Source organism: Cervus canadensis, chromosome 15 (assembly GCF_019320065.1).
Source record: "Cervus canadensis isolate Bull #8, Minnesota chromosome 15, ASM1932006v1, whole genome shotgun sequence".
Lineage (NCBI taxonomy): Eukaryota > Metazoa > Chordata > Mammalia > Artiodactyla > Cervidae > Cervus > Cervus canadensis.
This window is the reverse complement of record NC_057400.1, coordinates 24,390,459-24,407,677: the sequence shown is the minus strand read 5'-3', so window position 1 is coordinate 24,407,677 and position 17,219 is coordinate 24,390,459. Positions and strand designations below refer to the sequence as shown.

At 39.2% G+C, this 17,219-nt stretch overlaps 1 protein-coding gene across 2 annotated transcripts in view; it reads right to left on the bottom strand.

Annotated features, from left to right (window-relative positions):
* Positions 1 to 17,219, bottom strand: part of ARHGAP15 (Rho GTPase activating protein 15) — a 685,399-nt gene that overhangs the window by 124,976 nt on the left and 543,204 nt on the right. For both annotated transcript variants that reach the window (XM_043487890.1, XM_043487891.1), the window contains exon 12: positions 11,876 to 12,010. In XM_043487890.1, the coding sequence (XP_043343825.1) occupies positions 11,876 to 12,010 (135 nt within the window). The remainder of the gene's footprint in view (positions 1 to 11,875; positions 12,011 to 17,219) is intronic.

The window sequence follows — 17,219 nt, the reverse complement described above, 5'->3', positions numbered from 1 at the left end:
CTTAGGGGAAAATTCCATTCTCCAAACCACATGGCAATTCTCAATGAGTATATTCTGCTGTTCCAACATGAGCAGAATTCCCGCAGGACGTGTATAGTACTCCAGAAGACATCAGTTCTAAAGCTTAACCCTCCAAACAACAAAGAGTGAGTTGATGAAGACACACTGCATTTTAAGAAGCCCATGATAGTCCTACAAGCTATTAAGAGAAAATTCTGTGTAAACTTAGAGGTAGAGAATTAGAGCAAGGACAGGTGCCTGAGCAGTGAATGTGTGTGACTGCGTGTGAGCAAGTAAGAGAACATAGGGTAAGGCATCAGTTCTCACCTCACGGCAAGGTTCAAACACAGCTCAGGGAGATGAATGTGAATGTTTTCCTGAGATAATTATAAAAGGATAAAAAATAAGTCTACCTTTTAAAGCTAGAATGTCAGAAGCTGTGAGAGTTGAAGAGTGAAACATTTCCAGTTTGGAGAATGTGTATGAGTGTGTGTGTGTGTGTATGTGTGTGTGTGCATGCCCTTGTGTCTATGTGTGTGTAAGAGGAGGGATGACTTCTTATGGAATATGGTTTAGTTGACAATTCTTTGAGTGTTTTGCTCTGTGAGAAAGAGCAACAGTGTTACAAATACTTGTACAAGCTCATGAGTAGCCTCCCTGTGCCACACCCTAAACTACTTACATCCCAACTTGTGAGTCTGTGACCTTCACAAGAGAAAACACAGGAATACTATCAGCAAGGAAGCTAATTTTCCAACTTGGAAAAAGCAATACTTTGATGTTTTCTTTTCCGGTGCCACTCTCGATGTTACAATTATTAATATTTAGTAGAAGGAAGGCAGCATCAGGTTGGGGAGGTTGAGCCTCTGGGTTATGATAAAGATGTATGTTTTACAATGAAGGGACAAGCTTTGGAGTCATGAGGTGGAGTTGGGCTTGGGAACTGCTGGCAGAACAAAGGAGAGATGTTGTGAGATAAAGAAACTGGGAGTTGCTGGATCTCAAAGCAAGAGAATATCCTGGAATGTTATCTGAAACACATTTGGTGCTGTCTGGAATTCTGGAAACCAATATTAAAGCAGAATAAAGATAGTCATATGTATCACTCAAGACAATGTTATTATATGAGTAGAAAGATTGTGGGAATGGATAGAAAAGTCATGTGAGAGTGTGGACTGAAGGATAGTCTGGCTGTACACAGATTTGATATTACTAGCTAACGTTCACTGAAGGCCACACGCCAGAAATCTGTAAATAAGTGTCTTGTCATGGTAGTGCATGCTCAGTTGTGTCTGACTCGATGGCACCCCGTGGACTGTAGCCCGCCAGGCTCCTCTGTCCATGGGATTTCCCAGGCAAGAATACTGGAGTGGGTTGCCATTTCCTCCTCCAGGGGATCTTCCTGACCCAGGGATTAAACTCATGTCTCCTGTGTCTCCTGCATTGGCAGGCGGATTCTTTACAACTGAGCCAACTGGGAAGCCCTTGTCATGATTGCTATGGTGTTCGTAGTGGCTCAGTCATGTCTGACTCTTTGTGACTCCATGGACTGTACCCTGCCAGGCTCCTCTGTCCATGGGGATTCTCTGGGCAAGAACACTGGAGTGGGTTGCCATGCCCTCCTCCAGGGGATCTTCCCAACCCAGAGACTGAACCCAAGTCACGCGCATTGCAAGTGGATTCTTTACCTTCTGAGCTACCAGGGAAGCTCTTTGTCATGATTAGCATTTCATTAAATTCCCTACAGTCACGTTGGGAAAGATACTACTTTTACACCTATTTCTAGATGTAGACACTGAGGTGTGTTCTTGTTAAAGGTCTTAGGATTCAGGATTTGAATGGAAGTGCTGCTGTGCCCTGCATGTAGAAATGTTAGCTTCCCTGATGATGTAGGCCTCACTGAGGAGTTAAATGTGAGTGAAACATGGGGACATGGCCCTGGTAGAGAGGTTGAGCAGTCAGACCCTCCATATACCTGGGGCATTCAAGGAAGGGCCAGGAAGCCAATGGGCTTGAATGAGATGGTCCAGGCAAGAGAGCTGTGGGTGACCAGACATGAAGGCTTTGAAGACCTCACAAAGAATTTTTCTTTTCTTCAAAAGAAAACTGCAAGCCAGTTGCATAAGAAGCCTATCTTTACAACTAGAATTACTCTGGATTGGGTGAGAGAAAAGAAACCTGCTGGGAAGTAGAAGAGGTCTTTCTCCCAGAAATGTGGTCAGAATAAGAGTTGGGAGTGGGTCAGTAGAAAATTTTTTGGAAGCTTGTTCAAAACGGTGTGGGTATCAACCCATGAATGTGAGATGAGACTAGCATCTCAAAGACCACAGACCTTCAATTTCATTAGGCTCTGTTAGTGCTGTGAACTTGCTAACAGCTGATGAAAACTGTCACCTAAATCTACATTAGAGGAGAGGGTAAGATAACTGCTGTCCATTGAGGTACTGAGGATAAATTCTACACCCTGCTATATATTTTTAACAGCATTTCTCTTCAGTGGGAGCAGGGATGCTCAGGAAGCTGTCTCATGAAGGCTGACTGGCTGATCACTCAGCTTGAGAAGTTTATTGCTTTGAAAAGTGACCTCATAAGGATATGGAAGAAAGAAGTGCAAGTAAAACAAAGTTATAAGGGAAAACAAAAAGACAAGCACTGCATTTTCTCATGGAGGTGATGTCTTACCACTCAATTAATTTCAGCATCAAGGCCCAATTTTAGTTCTGAATCACCTTCTAGTTTTACTTATAAAGGACTTTTCATTAAGCCAAATTAAGTAGATGGAGGTCCAGTTGTTTATTATCTAGCACTAAACCATTCCTACAAAAAGACACCTGTGCAAGCCATTTGGCTCCAGTCAACTATTTTTTTTACAATTTAATTATGAATATAATTAGAATGAGTTAAGAGACAAGCGAGGCATCCACCATAAAATTTCTAGTTTGCTAACACACACACATACACACACACACACACACAGATTAAAAAGCAACCACAACAAAAACCCTGCCAAGTCTGTGAGAATGTTAGCTTGCAGTGGAAACTGTAGTAAAAGGGGAGTATTTGTAAAATCTACCTTTATTTTAATTTCAAATTTCCTTAAAATGGCACTGTAGAGAATATTTTTACACCACTTTATTTTTACATCTCTGTTTTCTTTGTGGTTACCCTTTAAACCCTGCTTTTTCCTTTCTCTGGTCTTAAGGTAATTTGTCACTATCATGCTTTCATGTTTAGCAACTGTTTGTAGTCAAGTGCCTTGCAAGCTCTGTTTCTTTTCTCCCAAAGAGTATCATCATGGAGTTGATGATGCATCAGAAATAGTTTGACCAAAGGGCAAGATAAAGTCAAGAGTAAAGAAAATATTTGCAAATAACTTGACTCTTTTATTTTCCCAATTACTTATTTAAAGTATACTTTAAAGGTAAAGTGGCATGATGGCCATAGAAGGGAAAAAAAAAAAAACCAGTAAGACATGCAATGGACACTTTCTGCCATAAGGCAACACCTTTTTATAGGAGGGTGGTGTGACTGACAGGGATATAGCAGGATGAGTTGTATTTAAGGCTCAGATGGTAAAGCGTCTGCCTACAATGCGGAAGACCCGGGTTCAATCCCTGGGTCAGAAGATCTCCTGGAGAAGGATACTCTTGCCTAGTAGGCTACAGTCCATAGGATCACAGAGAGTCGGACACGACTGAGCGACTTTACTTTTACTGTAGGGCATGTTTTACCTTTGGGGCCTAGATTTCAAAGATGCTCACTCAACCTTATAGATACCATTCCTCAGAATTTGTTTTACTGCTTAATTAATCAGTGTATACCAAAACTGGTCATAAATATTGTCTTCAAATGTGTGTGTGATTGCAAACTTTAAACTGAAGACTTTTAAAAAAAATTAATTAATTTATTTTAATTGGAGGTTAATTACTTTACAATATTGTAGTGGTTTTTGCCATACATTGACATGAATAAACTGAAGACTTGTATGGAACATCTTTACTGTCTCAGTTTATTGCTGGCTTGCCTAATCTCCAAGGCCTATATACATAAATACACACACACATATGGGCTTCCCTCATAGCTCAGTTGGTAAAGAATCACCTGCAATGCAGGAGACACCAGTTCGATTCCTGGGTCAGAGAGATCTGCTGGAGAAGGGATAGGCTACCCGCTCCAGTATTCTTGGGCTTCCCTAATTGGAAGACATGGGTTCAATGTGGGAGACCTGGGTTCTATTCCTAGGTTGGGAAGATTCCCTGGAGAAGGGAAAGGCTATCCACTCCAGTATTCTGGCCTGGAGAATTTCATGGACTGTATAGTCCATGGGGTCACAAAGAGTTGGACACAACTGAGCGACTTTCACTTTCAATTCCATTTGTATATACAGATATATTAAATATATATATAAAACAAACATGATACATAAAAATCATGATATGTAATAAACATTATGTATATAATATTTGGCTTTCCTAGTGGCTCAGATGATAAAGAATCTGACTGCAATGCAAGAGACCTGGGTCCGATTCCTGGGTTGGGAAGACCTGAAAACAATGACAAGGGGATTGGTATTAGAAGCACTGGTTTTTTCATTGTGGAGTTACCAATGTTTGCATCCCTATGATGATAAATACACAGGGCCATGGGAGGGATGGGAGGAAAAGCAGTTATTTTTACACACAAAAGGCAACTTTGGAAATTGAGAATATAACACATCAACAAACCTCAAATCATGCTCTAAAATGAGCAGCAAAGAGCTGAGGTGAAGAAGGTGACCAAAATGAAATTATAAGATAGTCCTTGAATAAATGAACTTTGGTCCAGGCTTGAGAGAAATCTCTAAGCCTATTCCACATAAATAATAGATAAAACATTTTGTAAGGAAATCCATGAGGTCATTTCTCTTTGTTTCCCTCTCATCTACCTATAGTTTTACTATTATCTCAGCGCTGATGATTGTTTTGATTTGAGGCAGTTAGATGAAAACTAATGGATTGAGAGCTTTTATGATATGGAGATAAAGAAGGTGCCATCTGTAAAAATTGAGAAAAAAACCTGTAGTAGGCAAAAAATGGCTCCATAAAGATGCCCATACTTTAATTCCAGGAGCCTGTGACACTCTTCCTTTACATGACAGAAGAGATTTTGAAGATGGGATTAAGTTAAGGACCTTGAGATGGGGAAGTGTCCTGGATGATTCAAGTGGGCCCAATGTAATAACAAGGATCCTCAAAAGAGGAGAGTGTAATCAGAAGCAAGTCCGGAGGAGACATGATAGTGGAAGAGGTTGGAGGGATATGATGTCGTATGATTGTTGCCTGTGAAGGTGGAGGAAGGGAGCCACTGGCTAACGCATGCAGGCAACCTTAGAAGCTGAAAACAGTGAGAACCTCCAGAACATGGTCCTTCTGACTCTGGTTTTCACTCGGTGAGACCAGTGTCACACTTTTCTCCTACTGAAATATATGGCAATAAATCACTATTATTTTAGCCCACTGAGTTCAAGATAATTATGGCAGCAATAGGAAACTAATACACAATGTGCTATCAGAAACAGAGGCTCTAATTCAGAAAACAAAGAAATCCCTGTTTGAACACTCTGAAACAGGGATTTCAGGGTCCTAGTAGCACCATTCTAAATGGCAGAAGGCTCTAGAAAGAAGGCATTCTGGAAAACTGGGACACTGTACAATAGAGTCAGAAAAGAGTAAGTTCATTACAAAAGAAAAAAACTTAGAGAAAGATAAGCAATTATAGACTCCAGGAAAAAAATAAATGATCTACGCAAGAAAAGCATGATCCGACTATAAAGGGAACCAAATATGGCCAATAGTTTAAGCAATTTTTGGAGAGTAATAAAGTAGATTCTGTTGGATCTGTTGAAGAATACTCTTTGAGAAGTGTAGGGATTGTAACAGTGAATTCTAAAGAAAAAAGCCTTTGTGAGATCTCTTGGACAGGCAATGAACAAGACTTACAAACTCATAGTAATACAAATATAAACTCTGTTTATTAGTTTCCAATTTGGTCAAACCATTAAAACTTGAAGGGGTTAATGACCAGTGATTGTGAAAAAAAGGAAGTGAGATATAGGAAAGTACAGAAAGGAAAATATACTTATCTTTACAAAGGGAAGTTATGAGTTATTATAGAATGTTGATGAAACAAGAAAGAGAGGCTTATTTTTATTATTAAGTACCAAAATATAATAGCATGATTATCAAACATTTGAGGAAGTGGAATAGAATAAACTGATATTTCATATTAGGAATTATCTGTAGATGATAAGTCAAGAAGTAGAGATGTTATCCAGTGTTATGTAAATAACTACTAGAAGAGATAAAAACTGAAATAGCTGAAGGAGGTTTCCTCTTATGAACAGGCCTGGGGATGTGAAGTGATAGGACTCAATCCATCACTTTCCATTATAAATTCCTCTGTGGAATTTGGTTTGGTAAACGCTATAGTTTGATACAAGTGAGAAACTGTAAAAAAAAGAATACTAATAACACTTAAACTTGAAATAGTACTCACATGATTTAAGAAAATAATATTCCATATATCTAAATGAATTTCAAAAGGGGGTGTGTGAACAATTGGTTATAAAAATAATACAGTGGAGGGTTAAAATGTACTCAAAGAGGGCAACATTTAAAGCATTGATACTTTTAGTATCTATTAGTAAGTACTGAAACATTGCAAACTCTTGGAAAGTACTAGCTTTATTTCTAACCTAAAACTCCAGTACTAAAATTTCTGATGATTTAATTCTAGCCTTGGTTTAAAAAAACACCAAAATGATATGATCTTCTGTAGAATGATATAGGATATATATGTCTTATATAGGATGATGTAACAGACATATATTTGGCAGCAGCTAGTTATTTATTCTTCCAGCAAGATTTCTTTTAGATAAACAGTCACAGAAAGGCAATGTAGGATGATGGAAGGTATTTATGTTTTAGAGTCTGCAGCTTAATGCTAAACCTAATCTTCTGAGCCACATGAACTCGGGAAATATTTTGTGACTTGCTTTATTCCTCTGAAAAATGAATTTCTTTCAAATCATTTATTGAGCACCTAATACAGAGTAAGGAAAATGTTAGGCTGTATAATTCTCATAGAAACTTTATGAGCTAGAAATTATTTTCCACATGATTTTTCCATTTCTTCTGTATTTTGTGTTATTATCAGAAATGAACTATATAATTATAAAAAATGCCAACAAGTTTTCCTTTCCCAGGAATTTTGAAAAGATGCAGGTAGCAAAATAGAGAAGACACTGTTTGTTGCCTCTTTTCTTTGGATCTGTAGAGGTACCAGAACAAAAGAGATGGGAATAGAGATAAACTTAGTACATTTCCTAGGATTTAGATGTACTGGAAATGTCTGCACCCCCTGCAGGCTTTTAGCTACAAGATTGCATCACCTATCAGAAAACTCTAAAGCTGTGTTTCTGTACTGAGTTCACATTTAAGGTATTAATAATGCCTTCAGCACAAGTCATTTCCAGGGAATTAATTTCCTAGCAGTCAGTGGGTTAAATCCCCACAAAATAACGTGCAGGTGACCCAGTTGTATTGACCTCAAATATAGAATTTCAGATCAATAGCTGCAGTACTTGGATTCTGAAATCTAAAATAATCGCAGGTGTTTTTGTTACCCCAATGGACGTTATCAGACAGGGGATCACTATGGCAATTGCAGGTTCTTATCATATTAATGTTTGTTTTTGGTCCAAAAAGAAACTACTTAAAAAAGTAAATGCCTTCTGTTCCCTCTTCTTGGAATATGTAATGATGACTTTCAAACATATAATAAAAATTAACAGTATTTCAAATAGCACAAATGGTCATTAATTGCTTTTACATGAAATAGCATTTCTTCTTCAGAAGCAGAGCATTACAGCTGGATGCAAAATTCTTTTTGGTCTATTCACCTTTTAACTCTGTCATGAAAGCTTAATAGAAGATCTCTCAATTTGTAACCAAATAGAAATGCTAAGCCTTCACAAACTGGGCTTGGAGGTAGTGAGGCAGGAAAGGGAAACAATGTTATAGCTACCTGAACCATGACATTGACTGGCATGACGTTTTTGCTAGTGGCTAATCAGTGACCAGACATCACTTCAAGCATTGACACCAATAGAGGGAACGGATTACCCATGTGGTAAAGAAGCTGAGAGCCAAGTAAGGAAGAGTGTAGTAACCAAGTAACTAGAGACTGCAGAAAGCCACTGCCAGCCTGGAGGGGCAAATGGAGGAGTGTCCCCATCGCCAGATGGAAGTTGGAGCCAGAATGGGCTGAAGACATGGAGCAGATGGATCCTCGGGTAGGGAAGCTACCTGAGGAAGTGGGTGGGCAAGGGAGAGAGGGGTGGAGGATAAACAAAAAACCTGGGTTATCTTTTCCTTCCCCCTCCCTCTGCCAACTACCACTGGCCACTCCCTTTGACTGCAGTAGCATCTCTGTAACACAGCTGGGGAGGATCAACCTTCCACAGGTACAAAGCAAAGAAGTGACAAAAGGAGATGGTCAAAGAAGCCCAGAGCCAGCATATATGGACATCTCCCCTGGGGAATTACTTTACCTGGCTGGTTCCTTTTCATGAAAAGTTATGAACTCATGAGTAGGTCTGTTGAGCTCACAATATAGATTTCACAAGAAGCAGTGATAAAGCCCAGCACCTCTCTGGGATGGATAAGAATGTATTTACAGTTTCGATTTTTTTTTTTTTTTTTACTCAGTTAGTGCACATTATGTAACAGTGCCTCCTCTGGTGTGGTTTTGCCATTTCCAAGCAACTATGTGGCCACTCTCCTATTGCTTAAGGATATTTAAACACGAACTACAACTTTGAGCTGAGTTAAGAATTTAAGAACTAATGTCAAGGTTATGTCAAAAATGCATGGATTAGCAAACATATGTCCCTTTCCAACATATTTCTCATCCACATTAAACTCTTGGTTAGTCCCTCCATTTTATATATGAAAAAAAGACTAAGTACTGCATGAGTTAGGTAAGGCAAGATTGTTGAGATTGATTCTCCTTGCTTTGAAAAATGAAGGAAAAACTCCCCTCTCTTTGCTTCTAAATCACTTTTTTAAAACAAAGATGATCTGAAGAAACACTGTTAGCAATTGTTCAGTATCTTACATCTTTAAAGGGACGTTCTAAAGTACTTTCTCATTCATTCACAACATAGCCTATTTGATAGGAGTTGGAAAAAGTCATTGCAATAGCCATACATCACAGTAGCATGCTGCCTACCTCAATTCTGCTTTGTTAAGTTCTGACCATGCCAGTGTTTCTGAAATTCTGTCCAATTTGGAGCTGAGTCTAGGATAGCCCAGAGATGGTCTTACTTTTAATGGAAATTCAAAGGATACAACCTCACACGGGTTTGAGGGCCTGTTTTCCACATCCTTAGACTAAGAGAATGGCTTGCCTAACATCTTCAGAATCAGGTTAAACAAGGAAGCTCAAATGATGGGTTGTGGCTCAGCTGGTAAAGAATCCGCCTGCAATGCAGGAGACCTGAGTTTGATCCCTGGGTTGGGAGGATCCCCTGGAGAAGGAAAAGGCTACCCACTCCAGTATTCTGGCCTAGATTTTTCCATGAACTGTATAGTCCAGGGGGCCACGAAGAGTCGGACACGACTGAACGACTTTCACTTTCACACGATGGGTATATTACATCACAGCCCTCAGATCAGCACAAGCACGAGTATGCTTCCAATGAGACAATTCTCACTTAAAAGTATGGAGACCACGGTGTGAAATTTGTGTGACTTCTTTAGATATATAGAATCAGAGTACATGGGTGCATGCTAAGTTGCTTTAGTCATGTCTGACTCTGCAATTTAGCCTGCCATGCTCCTCGGTCCACGGGCTTTCCCAGGCAAGAATACTGGAATGGATAGCCATGCCCTCCTCCAGAGGTAACTTCCTGACACAGGGATTGAATCCGCATCTCATATCTCCCACATTGGCAGGTATGTTCTTTACCACTAGCGCCACCCAAATGCAGAAGCCCCCAACGTCTTACTGGAATGCTGTCCTGGCATTATGATTGACCTTCCATATCAGAATAAACTGTTATGGAAATTCAGGCTTGTTTATTTTTGTCTTTATTCTTCCTTTTAAAAAGAAGTTAAGGGAGCCTGGGAACTATAAAATACTGCTCTTCTTGAGAAACAGAGGACTCATGAAATAAAAAGTCTGACAGGGGATAAGAGTTCCAGCCTCACTTCAAAACCCATATTTAAAGCACTGTTCCTCTATTCAACAACAACAACAACATCTGAAATTGTGAGCAGGCAGCAAGAAAAAGACCTTGGGAGAATAAACTCTGCTTTATTCCTCTTGATATCATTTTGCCAGAGCTTTAAACAAGCGTGAAGACTTTTGTGAAATGAAAAACAGAATAAAAGAGCATATTGAGGAGCTGTTTCCAACAGGCTCCCCGTATCCCACTCCCCCTAATGGGGATGCTGCACATACAGCCGTCCAAGATCAGACCTCCTAAGTAGAGCATTTTTTTTTTCTTGGAGATTTTTCTCATTTGGACTTTAATTAAGCTCCTGCCAGGCTTGCAAGCTTTTTAATTTTACCTTTCTTTCTTCTTTCTTTTTCCTCCTTGAATCAGCCTGCTTGCCAGGATACTTTTTCCAAGCTGTCACAATCATAGTAAGTATACCCCAAGATATTAATATTAAATTTAGAAATGTACTAGCCGCTGTTGCTTCAAGAATCAATAGCAGAAGTTTCCTCACATTTGGAAAGATTTTCATTTGTTTGCTCATTCATTCATTTATTCATTAATTCATTTGTTTTTCCTTAAGCGTGTGTGTGTGTGTTATGAATGAGAAGATAACAAAAAGGAGGCTTCAAGGAGTGTACAATGACTACCGGCTAGTGACGTAACTCAACCTCCCCCAAAGCCACCAGTTTAATAGAAGAAACTTTCCATTACTTAATTGATGCTCACAATGTCCATAAGCAAACTGTAGCCAACTCCTTCCTAGTGTTGGTGGGTATAGGGTGAGTGGTCCCTTAAGAAGGTAATGTCTCAGTTGATGATTTAACACCTCTTTGATGAAATGTAATGTTTAAATCACTTCAGTTCTTTTTCAAAGTCCCCTTGTAATCAGTTAAACTCATTGTGACTCCAAAAGTATAAAGGTAGGGGCTGGGGCTTTGGAAGGTGACCCCTTTAAGGCAGATTGCGAACAAGGACCTAGTGTAGAGCACAAGGAACTCTGCTCGATGTTATATGGCAGCCTCTCTCCTCCTGGGGAGGAGTCTGAGGGAGAACGGACACTTGTATATGCTCGGCTGGGTTCCTTTGCTGTCTCCCTGAAGCTATCACAACGTTGGTAACCAGCTAAGCTGCTGCTGCTGCTAAGTCGCTTCAGTCGTGTCCGACTCTGTGTGACCCCATGGACTGCAGCCTACCAGGCTCCTCCATCCCTGGGATTCTCCAGGCAAGAGTACTGGAGTGGGGTGCCATTGCCTTCTCCAGTTAACCAGTTATATTCCAATATAAAATAAAAAGTTAAAAAAAAAAGCAAGAAAAAAATAAAGCAGATTGTATGAGAAGCTATTTTAGTTGAAAGCTATTTAATTGAAAACCAGCCACCCTAAACAGGATGTCTTCTTCTTTTTTTTTTTCTCAATTTTAAAAAATACTCAGATAATATTGCAGAAATAAGAATAAGCCATCAGAAGCACCAAAACTAGAATGAAAGCTGTGGAGCATTGGAGGTTTTATCATCGCCATGATTGCTGTTCTCACCACTCTTATTGTTTACTTAGTAATAATTCCACACCACCAGGTTTTTGCACCAGCCATTCCTGCATATGAAGTACTTACTGATCGCCTCCACAAACTGCTCAAAGAAACTGTAAGGGAAGAGCGGCTCAGGCAAGTCCCGGAAAAACATCTTCAGTGCTCCGGTGACAACGTGGATGTCCTCCCACTGGCTGTCGTCCAAATTCAGCTTCTCTTCTGGGAAAACACGAGGAGAAATGGAACAACTGGTTTTAATGAAACAATTACAAGACACTAATTATTATGTTAATGTTTGCCTACTATCATCAGCAACCGTTAACAGCCTTCTGCACCTAGAGGTTTGGTGCTGTGCATGTTTTTTTTTTTTTTTCCTTTTTTCCATAGGAAGGGAACATTTTCAATGGAATACCATCTGTAGGAATGCAGCTAACAAAAAAACAAGAGACACAAAGAGACCGTGCCATTGACACAGTATGTCAGATACATTTATTCCCATAATGCATCAGTATGAAAATTAGCATCACAGCTCAACATGATTCAAAGCTATTTGGTTTAGAGGCCGAGGGGCTAAGAGTTGCCAATGATGGCTGGCTCAAGGGACCGGCCTAAAGGCCTTGCTGAGCCAACAGGAGACATATGCTAAACATGGCAATAGAAAATGAGTTATTGCTTTACATGTGTTAGCCTTGCTATGTACAAGGGAATAATGGGTAACACTTTTTTCCTTTTTTTGCTGAATATAAAGTCAGCAAGGAATAGAATACCGAGTGAGAAAGGATATTAATTCCTTCTTACTGCTTCAAAAATATCTTTTTTTTTTTTTTTTTTTTTAGTTTTCATCTCAGCGAGGAAAATGTGCCCAGCAACAATATTAGACAGACCCCTGTTGGCCTACGTAGGCTATGCAAAGCTGTCAAAAATGATAACACACTAAAGGCAAACCACAAGTGCTCACCAACTCCTCTTAGAAACAACGGAAATGTTTGCTTGGGAAGCTTGAGTGAGTTGAGACATTTAAATATTAAAGAAAATAAAGGCCCCAGTAAAGTTCTCAGAAGAAATAAAGAGAGTCTGGGCAATTATTTCCTTCCCTTTCGTCTTCAGTATGAAAGACTGGAACCATTCTCACTCAAAAAGTAGATGCAATAATGTCTGAAAGTGACACCTTTACACATAACTAAAAGGGAGCAGGCATACAAGCATTGCTGCTGAAACACAGTATTTGTCTTTCTGAACGTTACAACACAGAAAAGATTTTGGATTCTGGGTTTAATGAAAACTGAAGCTAATCATTTTGGACAACCTGGGGCTTAACAGGAAAGCTGAGGATCCTGGCAAGAACTTAATAGGTATTTGGTCAACTGGAATTGTGTGTCTTTACCGATGTCTTGGGCTCACATTTAGATGCCTGCTTGTGTCAGTTTTATGAATGCAGAGGAGAATTTGCACCAAAAATGTAAGAAAAGCTGAGAATTGCCACTGTAGGGAATCTCTGCATGGGCTGTTTTGCTAATAGTGTTCATGTCCTTTTAAAAACATTAGCTGAAATCTTTATCAGATCTTTTTTTCTAAATGGATTATTAGTCCCAGGGCTGGTAAGTGACGTTTCTGCTCAACTGGCTGTTTGCAAAGAGAAGGAATGAAGGTGAATCTGTTTATTTCAGCTAGGCTATTTTCTTCTTCCCTTTCAGTCTCCATCCCTACCTCAATCATAACACAATAATTCGACCCACAACAAAATCAGCAGAGGAGACCTTCTTTCTGCCCTGCAATCATTTTTGATTGATTGTATTTCAACAATTAGTCTTTTATTTGGCTACACACTATTGAAATAGGACGACAGCATCCTAGCAGGCCAGCTTTAAACAGTCAACTGTTAACAATAGCATCAAAAAGGGAGACCTGATGGGGTTTACTGTCACTTTAAAGAACGGGGTTTTCACATTGTTGAAATCTGTCAGATATTTTGAAATGTCCCTCTCACTATGGTGCCACACCCCCTGCGTGCCCTTATAATAAAATTGGTTTTACTCCTGATTAAATCATTTTCTCCCTACCCACTACCATACTTCTCATAATGGACCTGTGCGCGCTACAGCTGGTGTTCTTCCCATGGTACCAATTCTTACTTTATCTTTTAAGCACTTTGCTGCTAAGATCTCATGCAGAGTGCTTATGTTTTGTTAAGAGCTTCATTCTTAGAGAAATAGCTTAACACATGTTCTAAAAATGTTGTACAACTTATTGCTTAAAGCACATTTAGAAAATGTATAAGTACGGTAGCTTTGGCACTGCACTTTAAGTGGAAAACTAAATACACACAAACACACACATACACACACATGCTCACATGCACAACTATCTCTACCAAAAATGTATCACAAAAGTCCACACAAAAAGCCATTTTGATGCATAGGTTTAACAGCACAAAAGTCCAACACAAAATGCTATTTTGCTGCCTAAGTTTAAGTTTGGCAGGTTAAAAAACAGGATGGTTTTGTTTGAAGCAAGAAAAGATGAAGAGCAAACAATTGCGTAACCAAAGATAGATGCCAGTCATGATTGTCACCTCCAGATAAACATCACTTAATTCAACTGCTTTTGAAAATGAAATATTTCAATATACATAAAAAAGGAAATCTACCACTCAATCAACACCATTTGATTATATCCACTCAAAATGCCATATAATATCAATATCAACTTGTGTTACTCAAACTAACATTTCTATTATGTGGTCTTCATTTTAAAAAGACCATGTATAGCCCCTCAACAAGTAGCTTCAATAAATAAGATGATAAGTAGTTGGAAAGTATTTTGGTATATAATACCTAATTTTTATATTAAGTTTTTCCATAAACAACCAAGGTTAAGATTTCTTTGTAAAACAGAGGACTTTAAGGCATATTTTTCAAGATCACTGCTACTTATCTAAACACGCAGTTGGGTCCATATTTATATGCCTTCTCATGAATGCAATCAGTAGTGAAGATGAAGTGACACTCATCTCTGTGTTAACAGGTATCATTATGAACACATTTGTACTATCTGATAGGCATTTTCTAACAGATCTGTTAGCGGTGATGATGTCTTCTTGGTCCCCGCCTTTCAAACGAGCAGGATTTCTCTGTAGGGAAGCACTGTTGACATTTGGGACTGAATACTTTTTTGCAACGGGGGCTGTCCTGCACATGTTATGGTATTTAGTAGCATCCCTGGCCTCGGCCAACTCATCGCCAGCAGCACTTCCCAATGCTGCTGATGAAAAATGTCTCCAGATATTGCCAAATATCTCCTGCGGGTACAAAGTAATCCCCAGTGGAGAACCAAAACAATGGAGTCTGTAAGAGTCTATAAAAGTTACTCAATAAACGTTGATTTGTGAAGTTTACCTTCGGTGGGCAGAGAAATAGAAAACTAGGTATGTGCATGTTGAGGTTCCTTTAACATGAACTTAAGTGCTGGTGGGGCTTCCCTTGTGGCTCAGGTGGTAAAGAATCTGCCTGCAATGCAGGAGACCTGGGTTTGATCCCTTGATTGGGAAGATCCTCTGGAGAAGGGAATGGCAACTCCAATATTCTTGCTTGGAGAATTACATGGAGAGAGGAGCCTGGTGGGCTACAGTCCATGGGGTAGCAAAAATATGGATGAGTAACTAACACAATCAACACTAAGATCTGGTAATTATTATTGACAAAATAAAAACCTGTTACAGAACAAAATTCAGATAACTATATTTTAGGGAATCTTTGCAACAGCAACAATAACCAATAGTTATTTGGTGGGCTGCAGTCCACGGGGTTGCGAAGAGTCAGACATGACTGAGCGACTTCACTTTCACTTTTCACTTTTATGCATTGGAGAAGGAAATGGCAACCCACTCCAGTGTTCTTGCCTGGAGAATCGCAGGGATGGGGATTCGCACAGAGTCGGACACAACTGAAGTGACTTAGCAGTAGCAGTATTTGATGCTTACAGCATGCTAGAGACTATGCTATGCCCTTTACATTCTTTTTATAGAATTTTTTTCAATAATGAGGTCTATGCTATTGTTATCATCAGCTTATCTTACAGACAAGGAAAATGAGGCATGTATAGATTAAGTAAAATTTCCATGGCTGACAAGTTATAAACCCAGGATAAGGAGTCAGTTTGTTGTTGTTGTTGTTGCTTAGTCTCTAAGTCAGGTCTGACTCTTTTGCGACCCCATGGACTGTAGCCCACCAGGCTCCTCTGTCCCTGGGATTTCCCAAGCAAGAATACTGGAGTGGGTTGTCATTTCCTTCTACAGGGGATCTTCCCAACCCAGGGATCGAAACTGCATCTCCTGCACTTCAGGCAGATTCTTTACTGACTGAGCCACCCGTGAAGCCCAAGGAGTCAGTCAGTCTCTCTCCAAACCACTACGGTCAGGCTAAGCTTGGCTGGCAGAAGCTGAAAGGGTAAAGGCAAGTAAATAGTAATTGCCAGTGGTAGTGGACTGACTATTACTTCAAAGATAGTGATTTTTATATTTTATCCCTAAATATCTTACTTGAGGCTATGCTTTTACCTGTAAACTGACTCTGATCTTTCCTAATTACTCATTTATAGAAGAAACAGATTCTTATATAAACAGATATAAAGCAAACTGGCAATAAAAAGAATGCATTAGGAATGGGACAGAAGATGGAGCAAATTATTATGTGGTGCTAGAATGAAGAGGAAATATGATAGAGTGAGAAAGAGATTATATAAAACACCAGGCCTGGATTTACCACTAATTTATTGTGTATCTATTTATTTATTTGTGAAATGAATATATTTAGAAGGATAGTCATTTGTATCAAATGAGAAAATGTATCTGAAAAACATTTGGAAAGCAAAAAAACCTCAAACATATCCAAGATGCCATTGTGATAGGGAAGGTAAATAAAGGCCCAAAAGGCAAAATATATTAGGGATTAAAGCAATGGAAATACTGAGCAAACATCATAAACCATTCTGATTGTCTTAGAGGATTTACCTCAGCATGATGCAATTTGTCATAGGAGCTCAACAAAAATTTTACATGCTGGAGTCCAGTACTGGGAAGAAGTCTGGTTGAATCAAGACACCTCACAATCATCACACCAATAATCTGTGCTGGTTTCTCCTGGCCCTCTAATCAGGTTATTGTAAATTCACGTTGGCCGTGGCTTTTGGCTTAAACCATTTAAACAGAATTGAAGACAGCTTAAGCTCCAAAATCCAACGTCACTCTGTGACTTTTAAGATACCACAAGAAATATATTTTAATATTGTATCCAAGCATTCAAGTCTATCTTGAAATGTCCTTCCTTAAAGGGTTTTTTGTGGATTTTGTTGTTTTAAATAAAAACTTACCTGTATCCAGCTAAAAAGCCACTATATTTGAAATTAAACATTTTTGACAATAGCTATTAGT